This window comes from Dicentrarchus labrax, unplaced genomic scaffold (genome assembly GCF_905237075.1).
Source record: "Dicentrarchus labrax unplaced genomic scaffold, dlabrax2021, whole genome shotgun sequence".
NCBI lineage: Eukaryota > Metazoa > Chordata > Actinopteri > Moronidae > Dicentrarchus > Dicentrarchus labrax.
Window position 1 is genome coordinate 17562 of NW_026136800.1, and position 25780 is coordinate 43341.

The window sequence follows — 25780 nt, forward strand, 5'->3', positions numbered from 1 at the left end:
CAGGAGGGTACGCCAGGTCCTTGATATCGACCGGTATTGCAACGAGGTGATGGAGACCCTGATCTGCACCAAGTGCAGAACCAGCTACCTGTCGTGGGGTCAGGCAATTCTCCAGCAGCTGGACCTGGCACACCGCTCTGAGTTCAGGGTCATCCTGACACGCAGGTACATTACATGTCGACATGCACACATACACATATACCATGTCTTTGTTCAATGTGGAGAAATATAGTATAAATAATTTATTTACTTTTCGAAGATATGCCTGTGACATACGGGTTATCCATCTCCTGCTTGAGCAGGGCCTGGGGAACGGTCCGGTCCGGATTATTGGCCAACTAAAAGAGAACCACAGTGAAGAGTGACTCCAGCGGGTTGCTAGGTACACAGCAGAGTGTGCGGGACAACCTTTCCAGGAGCCCCCAGAACCTGTGGTATTGCCCGGCTACAAGTGGCTCCTTGTAGTGTACAGCCAAGAGGTGGGAGAGACTAAGCTGAAGGCCAGATTCAGTGGGTGGCCAAATATTGTCTGCTTAGACATCTGGCACTTCATGCGTCGTTTGGCAGTCGGATGCACCACCGATGCACATCAGCTTTACCCCACTTTCATGGCACGCATGTCAGCCTGCATTTTTGAATGGGATGCAGCTGATGTTGCAGAATTGAGAAGGGCCAAGAGTGCGCAACTAACCCAGCAGGGTTGGCCTGCTTTGGCCGAGAGGGAGCTGGACCGACACATCACAAAAGATGAGCTTGCGCTGCACTGCAGGAGAAGGACCCGTGGAGAAGAGATATCTATCCGGCTTCTTGATCAGCTGCTCATGGAGCTCATGAATTGGAAGTGCGGACAGTTACGCACACAAGAGACTGGCCATAGCCAATACAAGGGCAAAATATATTGCCCAAACACTGAGACTGTCAGCAAAGAACAGTGGCTGGAGTGGATGAGAAAGTAATTAAAACCGCTGAACTCATGATACATTTCCCTGTTCTTGGTGTTATGTTTGCCTATGATGATTCTTATGTGTACTGTTTTAATAGGCATACTAAAGTTTGAACTTTTGATATTAATGTGAATATTTTGGGAAACTTTTGTATTATGTGTTTGTTTATATATATATGTATATATATATATTAACACAAAAGTTTGTTTTTTTAAAGCTTCACATGGCACAACTTCACAAGATTGTCTTTCTTTTCTTTGTTTCATATTGTTGTAAAGTTGTATTAATGCTGGATGTGATTGTTTGCTTTTATTATTGGTATTAACTACTAAAAGTCTGGTTTTTTGATATCTCTAAAATATCTCACTAAAATAAAGCAGTATACTGACATTATACTGACTGGAGTGCCATGTCTCTTCTTGGGTAAAAGGCCATATCTCGGGGAAAAAATACATAGGTTGAAGGAGGTGCTGTCTTGTTCAGATTCAGAATCAACTTTAATGGCCAAAGCCTGCTTCTGCATACAAGGAATTTAACTGGTTTACAAGTCGAGTCAATTTTATTTATATAGCGCCAAATCACAACAGAAGTTATCTCATGACACTTTTCATATAGAGCAGGTCTAGACCATACAGTAGTCTCTACTTATAAATATCACAAAAAAGTAATAGAAAAAAATGAAATTCAATAAAATAGGAATAATAGCAATAGAATAATCGAAGGAAGTATGTATACAACAATGTATGTTCAGCCATAACACCATACAAAAGTGTTACAGCTGTCATTGAAGTCACTGAACATAAAACGATGACATAATGTCAGCACAGAATGAAATATCAGGCTACACACTACTGACACCTTGTGATTGACTTCAGGTACTTTACAGCCATGAAAAACAATCGCGTGCGTTTATTGTTATAGTTATGAGTAATCGCGTAGTATTGATTTGAACTTGGATCTTAACTCATAAAAACAAATTATAAACATTTGCCACAAACGGGATTTGAACTCGCGCCACCTTTGTTTCTTCCCCCCTCCCCTTCCCCTTTTTCCTTCTTCTTCCCCTTCTCATATGGACAATTGTTCTCCAGTTTATTAAACTTTGGTAGGTAGAGAATCTGTAAAAAGGATTTTCTCTGGCCCCTCCCACTGACATTGAACTCAACCAATGAGATTGTTTCTGTCTCCAGAGCAGAAATGTTTGAGGAACTAAAAGCACAATCAGCTTGATGTTGAGGAGAAGGGCTGTGCAGCAGAGAGGCTCTTTAGTTTTTTCATTCTACTGCAGTGGAAGAACATTGCTCATCTGCTGTCAGTTTGACTTTAACAACTCCAAAGACATGTTGCTTTACCTCTTTTTACTTTTCTCTCACTTTATAGGTGAGTGTTAGAACAGAGATCAAAGTCTCATTTAACCTGCTGTGTTAACCAGATATTTGGTACTAGAGCTTTATCTGTGTAAGGTTACAATTTCCATGGTAGAAAAATACATTTGGTTTATTAAATGTATCTAAAAAGATGAAAGAAAAATAACTTGTTGATGTCAGAATGTCTTGCAGACTAACTGACATGAATAATACTCATTTTGCAGCCCTGGGTTCCATGAACATCATAAAGCCAGACAGTACTGAAGAACATGTTGCAGAGGGAAGAAACATCAACCTGACCTGTAAATATGATGGTGCTATCTACAATATCCAATGGTACCGACAATACCAGAGATCCAGACCAGAGTTCCTGCTCTACATCACAGAGGGAGGATCGATTCATCCAACTGATTCTGATTTCAAAGCTCACATTAACAAAACCGAGAAACGTGTACATCTGGAGATCATCTCAGCTAAAGTGACAGACTCTGCTGTGTACTACTGTGCTCTGCAGCCCACAGTGACAGGAAACACCAAAACTCTGTACAAAAACCTTTGGAGCAAAGACAACAGAATACTCCACAACATCCACTAGAGGGAGTCACACACTGTTACAACTACAGTGGTATGTGATGATACAGTCTGACAGGACTGAGATGTAAAGCTTTAGAAATTAAACTACTGACACTGCATTGTAAATTAAATTTCATCAAGATAACCAAGGTAACATTAAAATAAGAAGGATTATACCTTTCAGATATAATAAAGCACACTTCTTTATGAAGCAGTAAAGATACAGCACAAAATAAGGGAAATGTTACACATAAAGTCACTTTAACATGTGTGTAACATTTCACATTTCATCTCTCCAGTGATGTTACACATACTAATGTAATATTTGACGCTGAGCTTCCTTTTCATTTATGGACTAAAGTTGTACTGTGATGATGATTTTATTTTTAAAAATTCTTACATTTACAAACCCTGAAAAAGGTGATCCATCCTTTAAATCACTAATTTAAATCCAGTAAAAAAAAGAATCATTAACAGAAAACTTCCCACCTCCAGCTTTTGGAAAATGCTGCTACCAGTCTGTTAACCAGGAGGAAGAAAATACAGATCTAAGAGGAGAGGGAGAGATTCAGGGAGGAGCTAAGCTGTTACTGAACTATAGAAGAGAGAGGAACTTCCATATTCAGCAGAGTACAATACACAAACCAGAAACATTACCTTTATTCATCATGCTGTCACTGCATCATTGTGTGTTTTCTCTACTGTTTCTGTACTTTATAACAGGTATATTACATGCATCAAGATGGAGTCTTAGTGTTTGCAACTGTTACAACATTGTATAACAGAGTTATCTCTTCCTTTAGGTGTCAGCTGTGAAGAACTCACTCCAGTCAAGAAACAAGAGTTTAGTTTCAAAGACAGCACTGTTACTCTGTCCTACCATTATTACAAAGGTAATGATGATTATTTTTTCTGGTATCGACAATATCCAGGAAAACCACCAGAGTTCCTCATCTCTCATCTGAAATCAGGAGAAATCCTTGCAAAACCAGTCTCTGGAATGTCTGTTAAAGTGAGTGAGGATAAAAGCCAAATGGATCTGGAGATCTCCTCTGCTGCAGTGACAGACTCTGCTGTGTACTACTGTGCTGTGAGGCCCACAGTGACAGGAAACACCAAAACACTGTACAAAAACCTTTGGAGCAAAGACAACAGAATACTCCACAACATCCACTAGAGGGACTCACACACTGTCAAACTACAGTGGTATGTGACTGAGATGTAAAGCTTTAGAAATTAAACTACTGACACTGAAATAGAAAGGATTATACCTTTCAGATATAATAAAGCACAATTCTGAATGAAGTAGTGAAGCAGTAAAGATAAAGCACAAAATAAGTGAAATGTTATACATAAAGTCACTTTAACATGTGTGTAACATTTCATAAAATTATATCAACAATTATTGTTACATAGGCAAGTGCTGTAGATACAGGTCATAGGTCTGTACTCTTTGTGATTCATATAATACTAACAATCATGATATTATTAACTTCATTTATTTTAGTTTGAGTGAGTCCAGTAATTTGACACTAAACGTCTTTCAGAGACAGGTTATAAAGATTTGATTGAGTACATTTGACAATAATACTAAGTTACAGAGGACAGGGCAGATACAGGACAGAGGCCATGTTAAACAATTAGGACCTCTCTCATTTTTATTATCTTGCTTCTTCCCTCAGGTCTTGCAGGTTGATCAGTAATTGAGTGGTTTGAGTTCATGACTCAAGATGTTGCATTCTGTGCTTGGTCAAAGGTTTGCATCCCGACCATGGAAAACTTTCTGAGCTAGTTTGACATTAGGTCTACGAAATGTTCCAGATCTTTTCTAAATTATTAATTGTATTCAGTTGTTATGCACACTCAAACATATTTTAAACCCATCTTAAATTTTGATTGTTTTGTTATATATTCCAGTTAATCCAGTAATTATGATAGCAGTTTTATTATTTGTATTATTATTAATAATCATTATTAAAAACTAAAGATTTAACTCAGGACGTTCACGTGCTGTAAAGTGTCAGTCAGTGTGACCTTATCAGCTACTTGTTACCTGATGGAAATGATGTCATTAGTGAATAACAGCAGCACAGCAGTGACAAACACACTATTTGTCAGAGTTGTGAGAGGAAGGAGGGAGGGATTAAGGGAGGAGCAAAACTGAGACTCAAGTACAGAAAAGACAGAAACTTTCACAGTGGTGTTTCATCCAAAAAACAGACAGATTGTCTTTATCTTTAAGATGCTGTCAGTGAACTTCAGTCTGTTTGTGACTTTGTTTCTGCTCACAATAAGAGGTAGGTGAGATCATTAACATTAAAAGAGCTTCATTGATAAAAACCTTTAGATCATAAAGTTACAGAGTTATCTCTTCCTTTAGGTGTCAGCTGTGAAGAACTCACTGCAGTCAAGAAACAAGAGTCCAGTTTAGAAGACAGCACTGTTACTCTGTCCTACAAATACTCCACGACTATAACGGGTGTTGCCGATTTCTTCTGGTATCAACAAGAAATTGGAAAACCGCCAGAGTTTCTTCTGTACATCTCAGGACTCAACTTTACAAGAGCAGCGGAGTCTCAAAAATTCTCTTCTAAACTGTCTGGAGAAAAACATCTGGATCTGCAGATCTCCTCTGCTGCAGTGACAGACTCTGCTCTGTACTACTGTGCTGTGAGGCCCACAGTGACAGCAAACCCACAGTCTCTGTACAAAAACACAAGCTGACACACTGACAAGCTGCTGGAAGCCTTTTTTCCACACTGTTGGACTCAACTTTTTAGCTCCACTAGAGGGCGACATTATCAAGTAGGCGGTGCACTACTTCTGCACTGTGTTCAACCATTCTGTCAATAATAACTGCTGCTGTGAAGAGAACAATTGTCACACTGAATGTTGAACATCAGCTAGTTTCTCCTGTTGATTTAAACCTTGTTGTAGAGATGGAACATTGGCTGTGGATTATTCTTGCTGCTCTTTTCTTTGGTAAGATAGAAAGCACAACATGTTTTTATTCTTTTCTAAAGATTGATGGAAACTGGAGTTCAGAGCAGAAATCTCTCAACAGTTGAGCTGTTTCTGTCCACAGAGTAACACTGTACACTTGATATTTTCCACTGTCTTCTCCTCTCAGCCTCATGAACAATGTTAGTCTAATGGCTTCATTTTCTCCACTTTTTCCAGGACTAATAGCTGGAGACACAATCTCTCCTGTAGGAGATAGAGTCAGTGGAAGAGAAGGAGAATCTGTCACACTCAAATGTCAATATCAAACAACATCAAGTGGTCTTTACCTTCACTGGTACAGACATTCTGACCTTCAGGCTCCTCAGTTTATACTCTATAAAGGAGCAAAAGGATATTCAGCTGAATACATTCCAGATAAACGATATGAATCTAAAACAACAGATTCATCAACTGAACTGACCATCAGAAAACTAACCCTGGCAGACACAGCTCTCTACTACTGTGCTCTAGAAACACAGTGATACAAAGTGTAGAAGAGGCTGTACAAAAACCTGAACACAGATATCTGACTACTCTTCAAAGAGGAGGGAAGTGGTATTCAAACCACAGCTTCATATCAGATGGATTCTGCTAATTCCTGTTTTATCAGAGTCACTGTGGTTACAGCTGCTAATGAAACACTGTGGGAGGATTCACATGAGCAGCAAATCCACATCAATGACAAACCAACTGGATGATGCTTCAACACAAGACCATTTTACAGACTAAAAGACTTTTCAACGATTAAAGTTTTGTTAGTTGCAGCCTTAATCATGTTTTCTGTTCCAAGATTTCTTTAAACATGTTTCACACTCACAACAGTTAGAATGTCTGTACAGTGTGCAGTTTGGATGTTTCAGGAAGTTGTTTCTCTACAGACTGATTCAGTTGAGTTTTCTGCAGATTCCTCCTTCAGTCTGACCTTCTTGGATGATGATGACTTCAGCATCACTGTCATTTCTAAAGCTTCCATCAGCCTGAATGCAAACAGACCACAGCAAGAGGAGGAGCTACACAATTCATTTTGGAAGTGAAGAGCTGCTGTGTTCTCTCTGTTGTTCATTCAGTACAAGTGGAAATAATGCAGCTCTCTTTAGTTTGGATGATGATCTTCATCTTTCATACTGGTAAATCAACTTCAACAAGATATGTTAGACATGATTCAAAAACATTTCATGTTCTTTGCAAATTCATGAATGTTCTTCTTTAACTAAACTGGTTTCAAGCTGGTTTCAAGCTGTCTAAGATGGCGCCCCTGTGTTTGGCTGGCCGTCTCCCTCTGCTGAAAGTGCTACTGTTTTTCTTGTATCTGCTGTTTGTTGTACGGAGTGTGTCACATCTGCAGGTGTATGATCGCCTGACACTTCTTAATATTCCTGAATCTCTGGAAAAACTGCCAATTTGCGGCTTTGCTGGACACTCAAAGACGCTTCCGCCTTTCCTGGAGTCTATACCGCTACATCTACGGCGTCTTTCCTGCTGGTTACCTCGTAACAGTTGCCGCAGAAAACGCGGGAAGCGAGGGGGAGTCCTCATTAAACTGAAAATGTCTCTGGCTTCCTCCGTCCACGATCCCTGTCGTCTACCAGCTGGATCCTTCACAGACTACAGTGGCTACGATTTGCGGAGTTCTACGGAGTATAGATATCGGAGGCTCCGGCCGGTTCTTCGGGACACCGGGGCACTGCTCCCGTGTTGTCGGCCAGTGCGGATCTCCCAGCGGGGCTGTGTGCCGGGAAATCTTCGCTCGCTCAGTCGCTTCTCTTGCCAGACTGACCGATGCTCAGTTCACACGGCCCTGATAAATACCAGATCTCTTACAAATAAGACATTTATTTTAAATGATTTTTTTACAACACATGATCTGGATTTCCTCCTGTTGACAGAGACCTGGTTGAAGCCAGGTGAGAACAGCGCCTTTTCGGAGCTCCTCCCTCCCGGCTGTTCCTTCTTCAGCACCCCGTGAGCTGCCGGTCGTGGGGGCGGTCTGGCCGCTATATTTAAGGAGAGCTTCAGATGCCGGATGATAACCGCTAATAATTACTCCAGCTTCGAATTGCAGCTGTTCGTGATCGACTTTACCTGCCCTGTGCTGTGTGCCACAGTTCATCGCCCACCCAGATTTAATAAGGACTTTCTCCAAGAGTTCTCTGAGTTTTTGTCTGAGTTTATCCCAAAGTTTGATAAACTGTTGATTTGTGAAGACTTTAATATTCATGTTTGTTGTGCAGCAAATCAACTGGCCAATGAATTCAAAGGCCTTCTAGTTTCTTTTGATCTCACTCAATCTGTTAATGCACCAACATGAGTATGGGCACACTCTTGACCTTGTCATTTCTCATGGGCTTTCAGTTTCCCTCAGAGAAATAGTCGACACTGCTATCTCGGATCACCTCCCTGTTGTTTTCGACTTTGCTGCCCCCCACCTGCCAATAAGCCAGTTTCCCCAGCTCGCAGACGCCGAATCTTTACTCCATCAACGGCTGGGGAGTTTGCTGCTGCCTTCAGAAACTCTCAGCTGCTTGATGACTGTGGGCTGGTTCCTCCCCTTTGTCCAGACAGCCTACTCTCCACTTTCTATTCAACATGTTCTGCGATTCTTGACTCTGTTGCCCCTTTTCGGCAAAAAACTACCAAAACCAAGTCAGATCCCTGGTTAAATGATCACACCCGTCTGCTCAGACAACAATGCAGACAGGCTGAACGGCGGTGGAAAAAGGATAAACTACATGTATCCCTGGGCTGGTTAAGGGACAGTTTGGCTGCCTATCAGAGAGCTCTAAAGGAAGCCAAGTCCAAATATTTGTCCTCCATTATAGCTAACAGCTCTCATCATCCAAGACTGCTATTTAATACTATTGATTCTGTCGTTAATCCACACCCTACTGTCCTGTCCGATGCCTCCACTGCAACCTGCGAAGAGTTTGTGTTTTTTTTCACTGATAAAGTGGCATCTGTCAGGCGGAATATCTGTAATATGAATATGTCTCTTGATGATGTCTGTGCTCCTCCGGCACAGACTGCTGTCTTCGAGCGGTTTGAGACCATTTCTCTGTCTTCTTTTACTAAGGTGGTTAGTGGCATGAAACCCACGAACTGTCCCTTAGATATTATTCCAGCCAAGTTTTTGAAGGAGGTTCTGAGTTCTGTTGGGTCAAGTCTGCTTGTTTTTATAAACACTTGTCTTAGCTCAGGGTCTGTTCCAGCTGCCTTCAAACACGCTATGGTTAGGCCCCTCCTAAAAAAAACGCATCTTGACCCCTCTGTGCTCTCCAATTTTAGACCTGTCTCCCACTTGCCTTTTCTTTCTAAGGTTTTAGAAAAAGTTGTTTTTATTCAATTACAGACATTTTTGGAGATCAATTCTATTCTTGATAAATTTCAGTCTGGTTTTAGATCCCGACATAGCACCGAGTCAGCACTGTTAAAGGTGCACAATGATATTGCCTTGTCTGTGGATGCTGGGAATCCTGCTGTGCTTGTGCTGCTGGACCTCACAGCAGCCTTTGATACAGTCGACCATGCAGTCCTTGTATCTCGCTTAGAGCAGCACGTTGGCATCCGTGGCCCCGCTCTCCAGTGGTTTAGGTCATACCTGGCAAACAGGAGTTTCTCTGTCTCGATTGGTGACCACTGCTCCTCAAATGTATCGCTGCCCTGTGGGGTGCCACAGGGATCTATTCTCGGCCCTATTCTGTTTTCATTGTATATGCTACCTCTGGGATCAATTATAAAAAAACACAACCTGTCTTTTCACTTTTATGCCGATGATTTGATCATCATATATTTGCCCATGACACCAAACGAAAACACTGCACTTACTAAGCTGCTGGACTGCATCACAGATATAAAACAGTGGCTGTCACAGAACTTTTTGCACTTAAATGACAGCAAAACTGAATGCATTTTGTTTGGTTCACCAGCTATGTCGAATGTTCTCACCACAAATTCTGGCACTCTGGCCCCTCTTTTTAAATCACATGTCAAAAATTTTGGGGTAACATTTGATACTGGGCTCAAATTTGACAAACAGATTAGCTCTGTTGTCAGTACGAGCTTTTTTCAGCTCCGTCTTTTGGCCAAAGTGAAGTCTTTTCTCAGTCGGCAGGATCTTGAGAAGGCAATCCATGCTTTCATCAGCTCAAGACTGGACTACTGTAATGCCCTTTACGTCGGCCTCAGTCAGTCCTCAATTTATCGTCTCCAACTTGTGCAGAACGCTGCTGCCTGATTTTTAACTAGCACGTCCAGACACGAACACATTACTCCTGTGCTGTCATCACTCCACTGGCTTCCAGTCCGTTTTAGAATTGATTTTAAACTTTTGTTGTTTGTTTTTAACACCATTAATGGCTTGGCCCCCTCTTACTTGTCAAGGATTTTAACTTTTCGCAATTCTGGCAGAGCCTTGCGCTCTTCGGGTCAGCTTCTGTTAGAGGTCCCTAGGTCCAGACTTAAACAGTGGGGCGATCGTTCTTTTGCCGTCGCTGCTCCTAGACTGTGGAACAAACTGCCCCCTGACATTCGTACCACTACTGATCTCGGCCTTTTTAAATCGCAGCTTAAGACCCACTTTTTTAGATTAGCATTTAATTCTGACAAGGACAGTACTGTCTCTTAGGTGTACTCTTTTTATCTGCTCCTTTCTGTGCATTTCTGGAAGGCTTTTAATACCCTGCAGTACTGCAGCACTACAGTACTTTAAATTGTATTTGTATATTATATATGTGTTATGTATTGTTTCATGGCTTTGTTGTAAAGCACTTTGGGTACCTTTCGGCTATTGTAAAGGGCTATACAAATAAACTTGATTTGATTTTTGATTTGATAAACTCACTTTAGAGAAATACAGACGTGACAGTGAAATATATCTTTGTTCTTTTCAGGATCCTCTGAGGATTTAGTGAAACCATTTAAAGATGTAATGCTGGCTTTGGAAGGAGACACTGTGACTCTCTCCTGTAAATATTCAGACTCTGTTGACAACCTCTTCTGGTATCAACAGAAGTCCAGTTCACCTCCACAGCTTCTCATCATGGAATATTCAGAGAAAATAGCAAGGTTGTCTTTAACACATGACAAAAATTCAAAGGAGTTTCATCTGCAGATCTCCTCTGCTGCAGTGTCTGACTCTGCTGTGTACTACTGTGCTGTGAGGCCCACAGTGACAGGAAACACCAAAACTCTGTACAAAAACCTGACAGCTCCTCACTGAAGATTTACACACTCCAGCTTCTGCTTTTACTGAACAACAGCCCCATCAAGTGGACACTGATAATAAGATCCAGTGATTAAATAAATAGTTATTCAGTTAACAGTCTGTCTTAAAACAACATTCACATGTTCATATGTACATTAAAACATGATTCTTTCTGTAATCATTCCTCCTGTTCATACTGGTCTTTAAAATATATTTTCCTGATGTCAATTCCATCCTAGTGATGGGGGACAAACTCCATAGTCCTCGTTCTGTACAGAAATATATTCCAAAGTTCCCTGGACAGTGTTTGCTAACTGAGCTGTGGTGGAGGGATAATAACACTGTTGGGCCTGGCCATGTGCTCAGACAAAGGGATTGTCATTACTACAGCCGGCCTTGGTGTAAGTAATAAAGCCTGTTTGTGGTGAGTAAAAGCCATAAAAGAAAGGGCCCGTCAAATCACAGACCCCTCAGTTGGGGGGCCAAGGTGTGGCATAAAGGCAATAAACACCCAAACACCGGCCCGTCATTGGTCAGATTCCCTCTGACCCCAGGCCTGTCATCCCAGGTATAAAAGCCCGAGAGACTCTCTCCTCCCCGTTTCTCGCTCGAGATTAACGTCCGTTTAGGGACTGTTCTCGTAGCACTAGACAGCATCCTCTTTATCTTTTCAAAACTCCTTTTTATTTTTCATAAAGTGTGCCATTTGTCTTCAAACTCGCTGGACAAGCCAGACTGTTACACCTTTTCCCTCCCTTCTTTAACGATCGTCAATTAATCCGGGATCCCGCAGAGACAGCAGGCAGCCGCTGTTCTCTTTAAGTTAACTGCAGAAGGACGAAGATCTTCCGTCTGGAGAAACACCGATCACTGATCGCTGCTTTCTTCCCATAAGGCGACCACGCTGATCCTGTACGCTGCCAAACGAGAATCATGCCCCCTACTGAGCACGACAACACTAAGAGGGAATTTCATATTTAAAAAGTCTTAAACTTTAGAAGAAACCCACCAGATCTAACTGCTGAAGCCTCATATTAACTTCAACTGTGTTATCAGTTGAGGGGAATCCATCATCCTCTGTGAACCATGAATATCTGGATAAAACTTCATGACAAGCCAATCAGTAGTTTTTGAGATATTTCACTTCTGAATATAAATGAGATGTAAATGTAGAGAGTTCCTCAACAGATGATAAAGAGGAAGGACCAATGATGTGAAGGCCCAGATCCATCAGAGTATCAATGTTCTTCCTCTCTCTCCTCCCCTCTCACTGCAGACATGAAACACTGGCTGAGAAACATCCTGATTCTGACTCTCTGGCTAGGTAACTCTTTAAACCTACTGATTGTTCTCCTTTAATCAATCATCTTTATTGATTCATCTCTTCCTCTGCATGTTCTCTTCTTCCCCAGAGTGTAAAGGAGAAGACAGAGTGACCCAGCCACCAGGAGATGTCATTGCTACTGAAGGAGAGACAGTTACACTTGGATGTACATTTGAGACCAGTTACCCAAATCCAACTTTGTTCTGGTACAAACAGGATGGAAACAACAGCCCCAAATTCATACTGAGCCGCATTCAACGAGATGAAGGGAACACAGCAGCTGAGTTCAAGGAGAGATTTTCATCCACACTGAATTCCACCTTAAAATCAGTTCCTCTGAAGATCCAGAAGCTTCAGCTGTCTGACTCTGCTGTGTACTACTGTGCTCTGCAGCCCACAGTGACAGGAAACACCAAAACTCTGTACAAAAACCTTTGGAGCAAAGACAACAGAATACTCCACAACATCCACTAGAGGGACTCACACACTGTAGAAAAGGCCCCAAAGTTGGGACATATTATGTTTAGTTTGTGATGTTTTATAGATGTACTGTTGGTCAGCTCATATAGCTCATATATTAAACACCTGCACTATCCATTACCTGCCTCTTCATTTGGACCCTCTGAAATTGAATTGGCCTTAAGTTGGTGTTCTGGCCGGCACCCGAGTGTGAACTCAGTGATAGCCCCAGAACTAATGCCAGATACAGTATACTGCCAGTGTCTTCACTACACACACTGTCAAACTACAGTGGTATGTGATAATACGGTCTGACAGGACTGAGATGGAAAGCTTTAGAAATGAAACTCCTGACACTGCATTGGAAATGAAATGTTATCAAGGTAACCAAGGTAACACTAAAATAGAAAGGATTATACCTTTCAGATATAATAATCTATATATATCTGAATGAAGTAGTGAAGCAGTAAAGATACAGCACAAAATAAGGGAAATGTTATACATAAAGTCATGTACATGTGTGTAACATTTCATAAAATTGTATCAAAATTATTGTTACATAGGTAAGTGCTGTAGATACAGGTCATAGGTCTGTACTCTCTATTTGTTTCATATAATACTAACAATCATGATATTAATAACTTAATTTTATTATCAGCAGGCTGAGGGCAGCAGACGCCAACAAGATCAGCAGGATCACCAGGAAGGCTGGCTCCATCCTGGGGCTCCAACTGGACTCTTTGGTGGTGGTGTCTGAGAGGAGGATGCTGTGTAAACTGCACAGTATCCTGGACAACAACGCTCACCCTCTCCACCAGGTGCTAACCTCGAGCAGAAGCACCTTCAGCAACAGACTCATTCCCCCCCAATGTAACACTGAACGCCAGAGGAAGTCTTTTCTTCCTGTGGCCATCAGACTGTATAACTCATCTACCTCCGGTCGTGAGAGGGACAGTGAAGACACTGTGTCCTGACCAATGTCACTTTGTCACTTTATCATTTTTACCCATCATATCACTTCGTCACTTTATCTTGTGTGTACTATGCTGATACAATTGTATCACTTTATCACTGTTTATCACTTTAAACAACCCCTCACTATATTTAGTTGTACTTATTTATTTATGCGGCTAACTGCACAGTGCGTATTGTTTTATATCATATATACCTACATTAACTGTCATTTTTGTGGCATTGCTGCATTTAGTTACTTGTTTTATTTTCTTACTCTTGTATTACTTGTATTATTTCTATTCAACTATTGTCATTACCAATACTGTTGTTGCTGTGCACCTGTCTGTCTCTCTCTCTCTCTCTCTGTCTCTCTCTCTCTCTCTCTCTCTCACCCCAACTGGTCGAGACAGACGACCACCCACCTAAAGTCGAAGGATCTGTCCTAGGTTTCTGCCTTTTAACAGGCAGTTTTTCCTTGCCCTTGTCTCCAAGGTCTTGCTCATGGTGGTACTGTTGGGTCTCTGTAAATAATGTTATAAAGAGTTCGGTCTAGACCTGCTCTATTTGAAAAGTGTCCTGAGATAACTTCTGTTATGAATTGGCGCTATACAAATAAAATTGAATTGAAATTGAATTGAACTGTTGCACAGCAATTTCCCTTGGGAAAATAACGCTTCTTGAATCTTAAATCTTGAATCTTCATTTCATTTATTTTAGTTTAAGGGGGTTCAATCATTTGTCACTAAACATCTGTCAGAGACAGGTCATAAAGATTTGATCGAGTACATTTGACAAGAATACTAAGTTACAGAGGACAGGGCAGATACAGGACAGAGGCCATGTTTAACAATTAGGACCTCTCTCATTTTTATTATCTTGCTTCTTCCCTCAGGTCTTGCAGGTTGATCAGTAATTGAGTGGTTTGAGTTCATGACTCAAGATGATGCATTCTGTGCTTGGTCAAAGGTTTGTATCCCGACCATGGAAAACTTTCTGAGCTAGTTTGACATTAGGTCTACGAAAAGTTCCAGATCTTTTATAAATTAGTAATTGTATTCAGCTGTTATGCACACTAAAACATATTTTAAACCCATCTTCAATCTCGATTGTTTTGCTGAAAATGTGTGGTTATATATTTCAGTATAATCAAGTAATTATGGTAGCAGCTCTATCATTATTATAATAATAATAATAATTATTATTATTATTATTATTATTATTACCATATTATTATGTGTAAAGTGTTGCTGTTTCAGACCTTTATACAACTGAATTTTGCTAAGCTTTCCGTTGAAATTAAACAACAGTACAGTATTAGTCTGGGTATAATATTTTACACTGAGCTTCCCTTTCATCATCAGCTGACTAAAGTTTTACAATGATGAAATAATGTTTCCTTTTTTCTTTTCTTTGAATGTGATAGAAGCAAAACATCTTCCTATAAAAAAATTCAAGTTTGTAGGTGATCTATTTTTGTTAAATACCCATGATGTAATTTTTCCACAAATGTGACTCTAATGTAATAATGCTTGTGTAAAGTATTTAATAAGTAATGAATATGGTTGTCATGTGTAAATGAACAGTAGCATATTGTCGGACTAAAAATTGAACTCAGCCAGGACCTTCACGTGCTGTAAAGTGTCAATCAGTGTGACCTTATCAGCTACTTGTTACCTGATGGAAATGATGGCATTTTGTGAATAACTGCAGCACAGCAGTGACAAACACACTATTTGTCAGAGTTGTGAGAGGAAGGAGGGAGGGATTAAGGGAGGAGCAAAACTGAGACTCAAGTACAGAAAAGACAGAAACTTTCACAGTGGTGTTTCATCCAAAAAACAGACAGATTGTCTTTATCTTTAAGATGCTGTCAGTGAACTTCAGTCTGTTTGTGACTTTGTTTCTGCTCACAATAAGAGGTAGGTGAGATCATTAACATTAAAAGAGCTTCATTGATAAAAACCTTTAGATCATAAAGTTACAGAGTTATCTCTTCCTTTAGGTGTCAGCTGTGAAGAACTCACTCCAGTCAAGAAACAAGAGTCCAGTTTAGAAGACAGCACTGTTACTCTGTCCTACAAATACTACAAACAAGCTGATGTAACTGATTATTTCTTCTGGTATCGACAATATCCAGGAAAACCACCAGAGTTCCTCATCTCTCACTCAGGAACAGGAACATTAACGTCTAACCCAGTCTCTAGACTGACAGTTACAGTGAGTGAGGATAAAACCCAAATGGATCTGCAGATCTCCTCTGCTGCAGTGACAGACTCTGCTCTGTACTACTGTGCTGTGAGGCCCACAGTGACAGCAAACCCACAGTCTCTGTACAAAAACACAAGCTGACACACTGACAAGCTGCTGGAAGCCTTTTTCCACACTGTTGGACTCAACTTTTTAGCTCCACTAGAGGGCGACATTATCAAGTAGGCGGTGCACTACTTCTGCACTGTGTTCAACCATTCTGTCAATAATAACTGCTGCTGTGAAGAGAACAATTGTCACACTGAATGTTGAACATCAGCTAGTTTCTCCTGTTGATTTAAACCTTGTTGTAGAGATGGAACATTGGCTGTGGATTATTCTTGCTGCTCTTTTCTTTGGTAAGATAGAAAGCACAACATGTTTTTATTCTTTTCTAAAGATTGATGGAAACTGGAGTTCAGAGCAGAAATCTCTCAACAGTTGAGCTGTTTCTGTCCACAGAGTAACACTGTACACTTGATATTTTCCACTGTCTTCTCCTCTCAGCCTCATGAACAATGTTAGTCTAATGGCTTCATTTTCTCCACTTTTTCCAGGACTAATAGCTGGAGACACAATCTCTCCTGTAGGAGATAAAGTCAGTGGAAGAGAAGGAGAATCTGTCACACTCAAATGTCAATATGAGACAGCATACAGCAATATTTACCTTCACTGGTACAGACATTCTGACCTTCAGGCTCTTCAGTTTATACTCTTGAAAGGAGCAAAAGGATATTCAGGTGAATACATTCCAGATAAACGATATGAATCTAAAACAACAGATTCATCAACTGAACTGACCATCAGAAAACTAACCCTGGCAGACACAGCTCTCTACTACTGTGCTCTAGAAACACAGTGATACAAAGTGTAGAAGAGGCTGTACAAAAACCTGAACACAGATATCTGACTACTCTTCAAAGAGGAGGGAAGTGGTATTCAAACCACAGCTTCATATCAGATGGATTCTGCTAATTCCTGTTTTATCAGAGTCACTGTGGTTACAGCTGCTAATGAAACACTGTGGGAGGATTCACATGAGCAGCAAATCCACATCAATGACAAACCAACTGGATGATGCTTCAAACACAAGACACCATGGAAACAAATAAATCAACACTGAAAATTAAAATGAGTAATATGTGACATCTGAACAACAACGTGTCTAACATTCAATCTTTTAGTTAAATAAATAGATTTGTGACCTGATTTTATGTATCTGAAGTGCATTTATCATACATTGTTTTATTCTTTTCTATTTATTTCCCAACATTTACCAGGTCAGACTGGGTCCGGTATTTTATAGCTCAAATATTCAGTCATATACTGAGCATACTGATCTGTTACCAGCTGGACTGGGTACAGTCTGCATTTTTCTGGGCAGAAGTCCACCTTTACAGTTTCTGGTCTTTAACATTTTTATTCAGTTTTGGTTGAACTGTAGTAAATGATGGACTGTTAACTGGCAATCATATAAGACAGGGCTGTGAATGAGTCCTGTCAGTGAGATCATTTCAATTTCAATATAGTTTTGTATTAAGTTAGTAAGTGTGTAATTATATTTACTGTTAATTTACTCCTCTACTGATAAATCATACAGTTTGAATCAAGTATCTCCATAAACTGGTTGACAACCCAGACTCAGGTTTTGATTGCTCCTGTCTTTACATTTACTAAAGAAGTTTCTGTGATTGTGGTGTACCACAGGGTTTGATTCTGGGTCCTGTTCATTTCTATTTTGGTAAATGCATTTTAAACACAATATATGTTTCCATTGTTTTACTGACAATGATGTATTCCATAAATTTACATGATTATTATTCTATTAAAATTGTTTATCATTGATTCCACCTTTTATAGTTTCTCTACAATGAGTTTGCACATCACACTGCTGTGAAATGAAAGAGACCTGAATTTGAGTCTGGAGGAATCAATGATGGAGTTAGTAGCTTTAAGGAGCTTTCAACCAAGTATAATGGTTCAGGGTTCATCCAAAGAGAAAGACTGGAGTGGTTTCTGATAACACATTAAATAACTATGGGGAACACTATATTGTGAAACAGCAAGAACCCTGAACAAGAGACTGAATGAACAACAGAAACAGACAACATCAGCTGTCTGAGAACTCCAGACCAAAATCAGTCACAGCATTGACTGGGAAGGAGTCAAAGTCATCGACCACAAGTCATCCACCACACTGTAAGAAAGTAAAATTAAAGTAAAATACCCTAATTCAAATAATGTGTAAAAACATTAAATTTACAGGAAATTACATTCAAATGTTTACAGAAAAATACCGTTATTTTACAGATTTTTCCCAAATAATTATGATCAATCACCTCCAATAAAGGGACAATGCTAAAAGTTCTGCAGGAAAATATGATTATTTTACAAATTTTTTCTAAATTATTACGATCACACACCAAAATATGATCTTCAAAATTACTGTGAAATATCCTCAACTGAAAACATACTAAAGCAATACATAATAGATACAGCTAAAGGTTTTCACTGTTTCAATTAAAATGTTGTGGGAAATTAACTACAAATAAAGTAATCACCACTATTGATTCTAAAATCCTTTTATTTTTTGTATTCAGATGTCAATTTACAATATCAACCAATTATTCACAAACAGTTCTTTAGAGCCCCCCAGGAGGAACTGAAAAACTAAATGTGTGTAACATGTGTGTCTGTTAGCATTTCTATCAAAATGAGGTCAAGATTTCACCTTTGAAATGGATGGAGGAAGCAACAAATTGTGTTGTTGAGCTGAGGGAGTTGTGGTCTTCTTCTTTATTCTCCTAACCCTTGGGGGCTCTGTATAAGGTAGTTCTGATAACATCTGTGGAGAAGCATTACAGTCTTTTAATTAAGAATCCTAACTATACAGTGTATTATTAAGTAAAATGAAAATATACCACAAAGGGTCAATGAATCTGTAACAGAGGTACAACACAGCAGAAAAAGCAGAAAAATCTGAATCCTCCTCCAAATTGGCAGAAATCGTCTGGATCTTTGATGCTCCTGGAGGGGACACACACAGAGAGAAACTATTACTGAAAGGTCTTTACTGTAAAAAGTAGGATTTTATTTATAGTTCATTTTAAATGAACACTGCTGGAGTTTCACAAGAAATCAGTGTTGTAGCATTTTCCCAAACAACTGCAGAAAATAGTGACTACGTTTTAAATGCAAAAAACAAGTGAAGAATCCTCAGGTTCTGAGCTCTGCACTGTGGTCAAGCAAACCCACACCCACAGATCAAACAGTGTGTACGTCAACGCAGCTCCCAGCTAAGAAGCTACAGTGAAGATTTCTGCTCAACACATGGTGTAAATGACGACTTTTCAGGTCAACTTGGCATGTCTGGACTTTGGAAAACTTGGATTAGGATAGAGAAGCAGTATGAAGGCCTTTTTATGTTTTTGTAAAGTTGTTTTTTAACGTTTGAAACAAAGCCGCTGTTGACTACAGCTGTTTGGGAGGATGCAGCAAGCTGTTTTCATGTGAAACTCCAGGAGTGTTTTGTGAATTGAAAAAAATAACCTGACCTTCTTTCAGCATGAGGGTTAGGTAATGACTGATTTTAATTTAAAGTGAACTACTCTTTTAAACAAACTTCATTTAAATTGATGAGACATTATAGTTAAAGGCTTTTACTCAGAAAGGATGTTAAAGTGGCCATTGGACTGCAGAGCTATTTCCTGGATAACTTTGGGGAATGACTAGCCAACTTACATTACTGTGTTACAAAGACTACTGGCCAGCATGATGGGAAAGTCATAGAAAACAGGGATTCATGTTAATGTGTGGAATGGGATTCATGTTTGAACCACTATGTACATTTTCATATTTGAAAGAAGTTGTTTAACCATTGTTAACCATTCGGCACCACTGGATTCATACACAGCATAGATGAGTACAATATTGTTTGTCTTTGTGCTGACAAACTGGCAGTAATATGGCCTCTAGTATGCACATTATCCATTCACAGTCTTTATCAGGATAACATGAATACTCACTGGCTCTGAAGATCTTGTGGCAGGAGACTTTTCATTTCCAAAATGTCTGGATCATGAGGGGAAAACACACAGACAAACAAACAATATTAGCCAGTTTACTGTTGGAGACATAGACATGCAAAATATTACCCAACAGCCTCACACATACATTCATTCTTACATAATATCTTATTATGACTGATGTGAACTTGGTTTCATTCTCTGTATGTTTTGCCTCTGCTTGCCGACCTGTCTCTGGGTTTAATGCTGCACCCCAGCAGCCGGTGATATCTTGTCACTCCTGGTTCTTCAGCCTTCTCATGATCACACAGGTGATGCACACCTATAGGTTCTGACACAGTGAAGAATATGGTAAATGGATTGTTCTTGCATATATAATGCTTTTCTAGTATTATCAACCACTCAAAGCACTCTACAATACATGTCTATCATTCAGCCATTCACACACTGATGGCAGGCTCTACCAGGGAGCCAACCAGGACAAGATTAGCCTAAATCCTCTAACAGTTACACAATGTTTGTGTAGGTTAACATTTTGGATGTTATAACAAGGTTTTAATGGGAAATAGTCACATGTGACCATCTAAAGGGAGGGATAGGCAGGGCAAACACTTACTCCAGTTAGTTCTAATGAGCATTACATTACATTAGACCAGAGTCATCACACACACACACACACACATACACACACACACACACACACACACACACACACACACACACACACACACACACACACATGGTGAGACAGCCAATAGCAATTGTTTGAGCGGGATAACTCACAGAAAGATGACTTCAGAATCAAAATCATAAATCAAATATTTTAGTGACCCCAATATTGGGAAATACCTTTGTATTATTCATAATAATAATAATAATAATAATAATAATAATAATAGCAGCATCAGTTAAGTCCACACTAAATCACATATAGCAAAAAGTTTCTGCTGCACTGCTTTCTTCATGTTGGATTTTTGGTTTTTTATTTTTTTATTTACAAATTACAGTGGGTAAAATCTTAATTCATTGTAAACCTGTGCACAGAGCTTTGATGTCTCTCTCTGTCTCTCCATCTGTTTCTGTCTGTCTCTCTGTCTCTGCCTCTTTCTCTCTTGAATGTAAAACCACAACTAATGAGATTAACCTTAAAATTGCAGAAAAAAATCTTAGTAGTCAGTATGGAAATAAACCTTTATATAACGAGCAAAACATTTAATAACGGTCAAATATCGTAATTATTATTGTAATTTTCTGTAAAAAAGGGAAATAACTGTAGTTTGTCATTATTGGCATAACACATAAAATAACAGGCGGGTTGTTAATTTACAGATAACGTCTGTAATTTTACTGTTTATTTACACTTTCTTAAAAAAAAACGGAAAAACTAGGATTTTTTTGTGTGCAAAAGTGCATCTTAACAAACAAAGACAAGGTAAAGGATAAAGACATGATGGCTTCTAGCTAAGGCTGATTCAATATATCCAATATTAATGTTTGCTGTAATTATTATTATGGAACTATAAAATGTCCTCCATGTTCCCAGAATAAAGACTAAATCTTCAGGTGATCCAGCTTCTTTCTACTGTGACCTGCCTTGGTCTCACAATGGTGTGAAGAACTGAAACTGGACATTCAGCAAACATTTCTCTGAGGCAGAAACAATGTCATTGGTTACATTAAACTTTGGTAGGCAGAGAATCTGTAAAAAGGATTTTCTCTGGCCCCTCCCACTGACATTGAACTCAACCAATGAGATTGTTTCTGTCTCCAGAGCAGAAATGTTTGAGGAACTAAAAGCACAATCAGCTTGATGTTGAGGAGAAGGGCTGTGCAGCAGAGAGGCTCTTTAGTTTTTTCATTCTACTGCAGTGGAAGAACATTGCTCATCTGCTGTCAGTTTGACTTTAACAACTCCAAAGACATGTTGCTTTACCTCTTTTTACTTTTCTCTCACTTTATAGGTGAGTGTTAGAACAGAGATCAAAGTCTCATTTAACCTGCTGTGTTAACCAGATATTTGGTACTAGAGCTTTATCTGTGTAAGGTTACAATTTCCATGGTAGAAAAATACATTCGGTTTATTAAAATTTATCTAAAATTTATCAAAGCTGATCATTTCTGTGGAGTCTGTTGATGTCAGAATGTCTTGCAGACTAACTGACATGAATAATACTCATTTTGCAGCCCTGGGTTCCATGAACATCATAAAGCCAGACAGTACTGAAGAACATGTTGCAGAGGGAAGAAACATCAACCTGACCTGTAAATATGATGGTGCTATCAACAATATCCAATGGTACCGACAATACCAGAGATCCAGACCAGAGTTCCTGCTCTACATCACAGAGGGAGGATCGATTCATCCAACTGATTCTGATTTCAAAGCTCACATTAACAAAACCGAGAAACGTGTACATCTGGAGATCATCTCAGCTAAAGTGACAGACTCTGCTGTGTACTACTGTGCTCTGAGGCCCACAGTGACAGGAAACACCAAAACTCTGTACAAAAACCTTTGGAGCAAAGACAACAGAATACTCCACAACATCCACTAGAGGGAGTCACACACTGTTAAACTTAACCTATGAACTTGGAATCATACCCCATAGTGCAAACGTTTAGTTCAACCAGTGGATCTGAGATTTTATCTAATATTTAACAAATAAATACAACATGAATTGCCCATGTATACAGATTAAATATGTGTATGGTGTTGGGATCCAAGGAGACCTTTAAACATGAACATGTTCATTTGAAGTGTTTAAGTGGACCAAAAGGGAAATGTTGGAATATGGCCACATGTGTTTTACACAAAGAAGATGGTCTTTCTTACAGCGGCCTGTATGTGAGTAAGAAAGCCTGATTGTAGTACCAGATAACAGACCCCTCTGCGGGGGGTCAAGAATGCGGCCAAGGTGTGTCATGAAGGCAATAAAACACCGGCCTTTCATTGGTCAGATTCCCTCGGACCCCAGACCCGTTAATCTAAAATCACACACACACATATTCGGCCTAAGCACATACACAAGGGGAGGGATTAAAACCCTCCTGCCCACCGCTGGACTGGCCATCGAGCATACCGGGCATTTACCTGGTGGGTCAGAGGATCACCAACGTTATTACAATTCATGCTTAGGGGAACACGAAGGAACCAAATATAATGAGAATCCATCATCCTCTGTGAACCTTGAATATCTGGATAAAAGCTCATGACAATCCATTCAGTAGTTTCTGAGATATTTCACTGCTGAATATAAATGAGATGTTAGTTTCAAAGTAGTACATAGCCATCTTGTCTACAGGTCACATGGTGATGCTCATTTTTCCCCCTAAAAATGTGAAAACTGGCTTAAATACAATGTTGCTAATGGCATATAGTCTGGATATTACACTGATATGGACCAAATCCATAGTCCTCGTTGTGTACAGAAACATATTCCAAGGAATTTTATATCTAAAATACTTTTAACAGTGAAAGACACCCACTGGATCTTACTGACTAGAACTGCTGCATCCTCATATCAGCTTCAGCTGTGTCATTAGTCTTGTTGGTATTTGGTCATAAACCAAAGTATGGGACTAATTAAATACTGATTAAAGGTCAGAGGATCACCAAAGTTCTTACAATTCATCCTGAGGGGAACATGAAGGAACCAAATATGTCTAATGACAACCATGAATATCTGGATAAAAGTTCATGACAATCCATTCAGCAGTTTCTGAGATATTTCACTGCTGAATATAAATGAGATGTAAATGTTGAGAGTTCCTCAACAGATGATAAAGAGGAAGGACCAATGATGTGAAGGCCCAGATCCATCAGAGTATCAATGTTCTTCCTCTCTCTCCTCCCCTCTCACTGCAGACATGAAACACTGGCTGAGAAACATCCTGATTCTGACTCTCTGGCTAGGTAACTCTTTAAACCTACTGATTGTTCTCCTTTAATCAATCATCTTTATTGATTCATCTCTTCCTCTGCATGTTCTCTTCTTCCCCAGAGTGTAAAGGAGAAGACAGAGTGACCCAGCCACCAGGAGATGTCATTGCTACTGAAGGAGAGACAGTTACACTTGGATGTACATTTGAGAACAGTAACCCAGGTCTAACTTTGTTCTGGTACAAACAGGATGGAATTGATTCCCCAAAGTTCATGCTGAAATGTTTCTCAGATTCATCAGAAAATGCTGCTCAGTTTAAGAAAGACCGATTTAATGCTACAATCAAGAATAAGTCAGTTCCTCTGAAGATCCAGAAGCTTCAGTTGTCTGACTCTGCTGTGTACTACTGTGCTCTGCGGCCCACAGTGACAGGAAACACCAAAACTCTGTACAAAAACCTTTGGAGCAAAGACAACAGAATACTCCACAACATCCACTAGAGGGAGTCACACACTGTCAAACTACAGTGGTATGTGACTGAGATGTAAAGCTTTAGAAATTAAACTACTGACACTGAAATAGAAAGGATTATACCTTTCAGATATAATAAAGCACAATTCTGAATGAAGTAGTGAAGCAGTAAAGATAAAGCACAAAATAAGTGAAATGTTATACATAAAGTCACTTTAACATGTGTGTAACATTTCATAAAATTATATCAACAATTATTGTTACATAGGCAAGTGCTGTAGATACAGGTCATAGGTCTGTACTCTCTTTCTGATTCATATAATACTAACAATCATGATATTATTAACTTCATTTATTTTAGTTTGAGTGAGTCCAATAATTTGACACTAAACGTCTTTCAGAGACAGGTTATAAAGATTTGATCGAGTACATTTTGACAATAATACTAAGTTACAGAGGACAGGGCAGATACAGGACAGAGGCCATGTTTAACAATTAGGACCTCTCTCATTTTTATTATCTTGCTTTTTCTCTCAGGTCTTGCAGGTTGATCAGTAATTGAGTGGTTTGAGTTCATGACTCAAGATGATGCACTCGGTGCTTGGTCAAAGGTTTGTATCCCGACCATGGAAAACTTTAAGAAAAATGTCTTAAACTTTCTGAGCGAGTTTGACATTAGGTCTACGAAATGTTCCAGATCTTTTCTAAATTATTAATTGTATTCAGCTGTTATGCACACTCAAACATATTTTAAACCCATCTTAAATTTTGATTGTTTTGTTATATATTCCAGTTAATCCAGTAATTATGGTAGCAGTTTTATTATTTGTATTATTATTAATAATAATTATTAAAAACTAAAGATTTAACTCAGGACGTTCACGTGCTGTAAAGTGTCAATCAGTGTTACCTTATCAGCTACTTGTTACCTGATGGAAATGATGGCATTTAGTGAATAACAGCAGCACAGCAGTGACAAACACACTATTTGTCAGAGTTGTGAGAGGAAGGAGGGAGGGATTAAGGGAGGAGCAAAACTGAGACTCAAGTACAGAAAAGACAGAAACTTTCACAGTGGTGTTTCATCCAAAAAACAGACAGATTGTCTTTATCTTTAAGATGCTGTCAGTGAACTTCAGTCTGTTTGTGACTTTGTTTCTGCTCACAATAAGAGGTAGGTGAGATCATTAACATTAAAAGAGCTTCATTGATAAAAACCTTTAGATCATAAAGTTACAGAGTTATCTCTTCCTTTAGGTGTCAGCTGTGAAGAACTCACTCCAGTCAAGAAACAAGAGTCCAGTTTAGAAGACAGCACTGTTACTCTGTCCT

At 39.4% G+C, this 25780-nt stretch overlaps 2 long non-coding RNA genes and 2 gene segments (V, D, J or C); 2 read left to right on the forward strand and 2 right to left on the reverse strand.

The window, feature by feature from the left end:
- The first annotated feature begins 5618 nt into the window (after positions 1 to 5618).
- On the forward strand, positions 5619 to 12935 carry LOC127359872 (T cell receptor alpha variable 38-1-like). The segment is given in 2 exon segments: positions 5619 to 5866; positions 12500 to 12935. Coding segments are annotated over 2 exon segments (429 nt in total).
- A 2969-nt stretch (positions 12936 to 15904) lies between these two features.
- Positions 15905 to 25780, reverse strand: part of LOC127359876 (uncharacterized) — a 47824-nt gene continuing 37948 nt past the window's right edge. The window contains exon 3 of the long non-coding RNA XR_007883020.1: positions 15905 to 16022. This is a non-coding gene — a long non-coding RNA (uncharacterized LOC127359876). The remainder of the gene's footprint in view (positions 16023 to 25780) is intronic.
- On the reverse strand, positions 18072 to 20825 carry LOC127359875 (uncharacterized). Of its 3 annotated transcripts, XR_007883018.1 has the most exons (4): positions 20325 to 20822; positions 20097 to 20142; positions 18803 to 19098; positions 18072 to 18268 (listed from the first exon to the last, which is right to left on the reverse strand). It is a non-coding gene; the product is annotated as an uncharacterized LOC127359875 (long non-coding RNA). The 3 variants fall into 3 exon arrangements; XR_007883019.1 differs by lacking the exon at positions 18072 to 18268 and having other exon boundaries at positions 18638 to 19098; positions 20257 to 20825; XR_007883017.1 differs by lacking the exon at positions 18072 to 18268 and having other exon boundaries at positions 18638 to 19098; positions 20325 to 20809.
- LOC127359871 (T cell receptor alpha variable 14/delta variable 4-like) overlaps positions 23786 to 25780 on the forward strand; it is a 30731-nt gene continuing 28736 nt past the window's right edge. The window contains 2 exon segments of the V gene segment in view: positions 23786 to 24009; positions 24098 to 24206. Coding sequence covers positions 23964 to 24009; positions 24098 to 24206 — 155 coding nt within the window.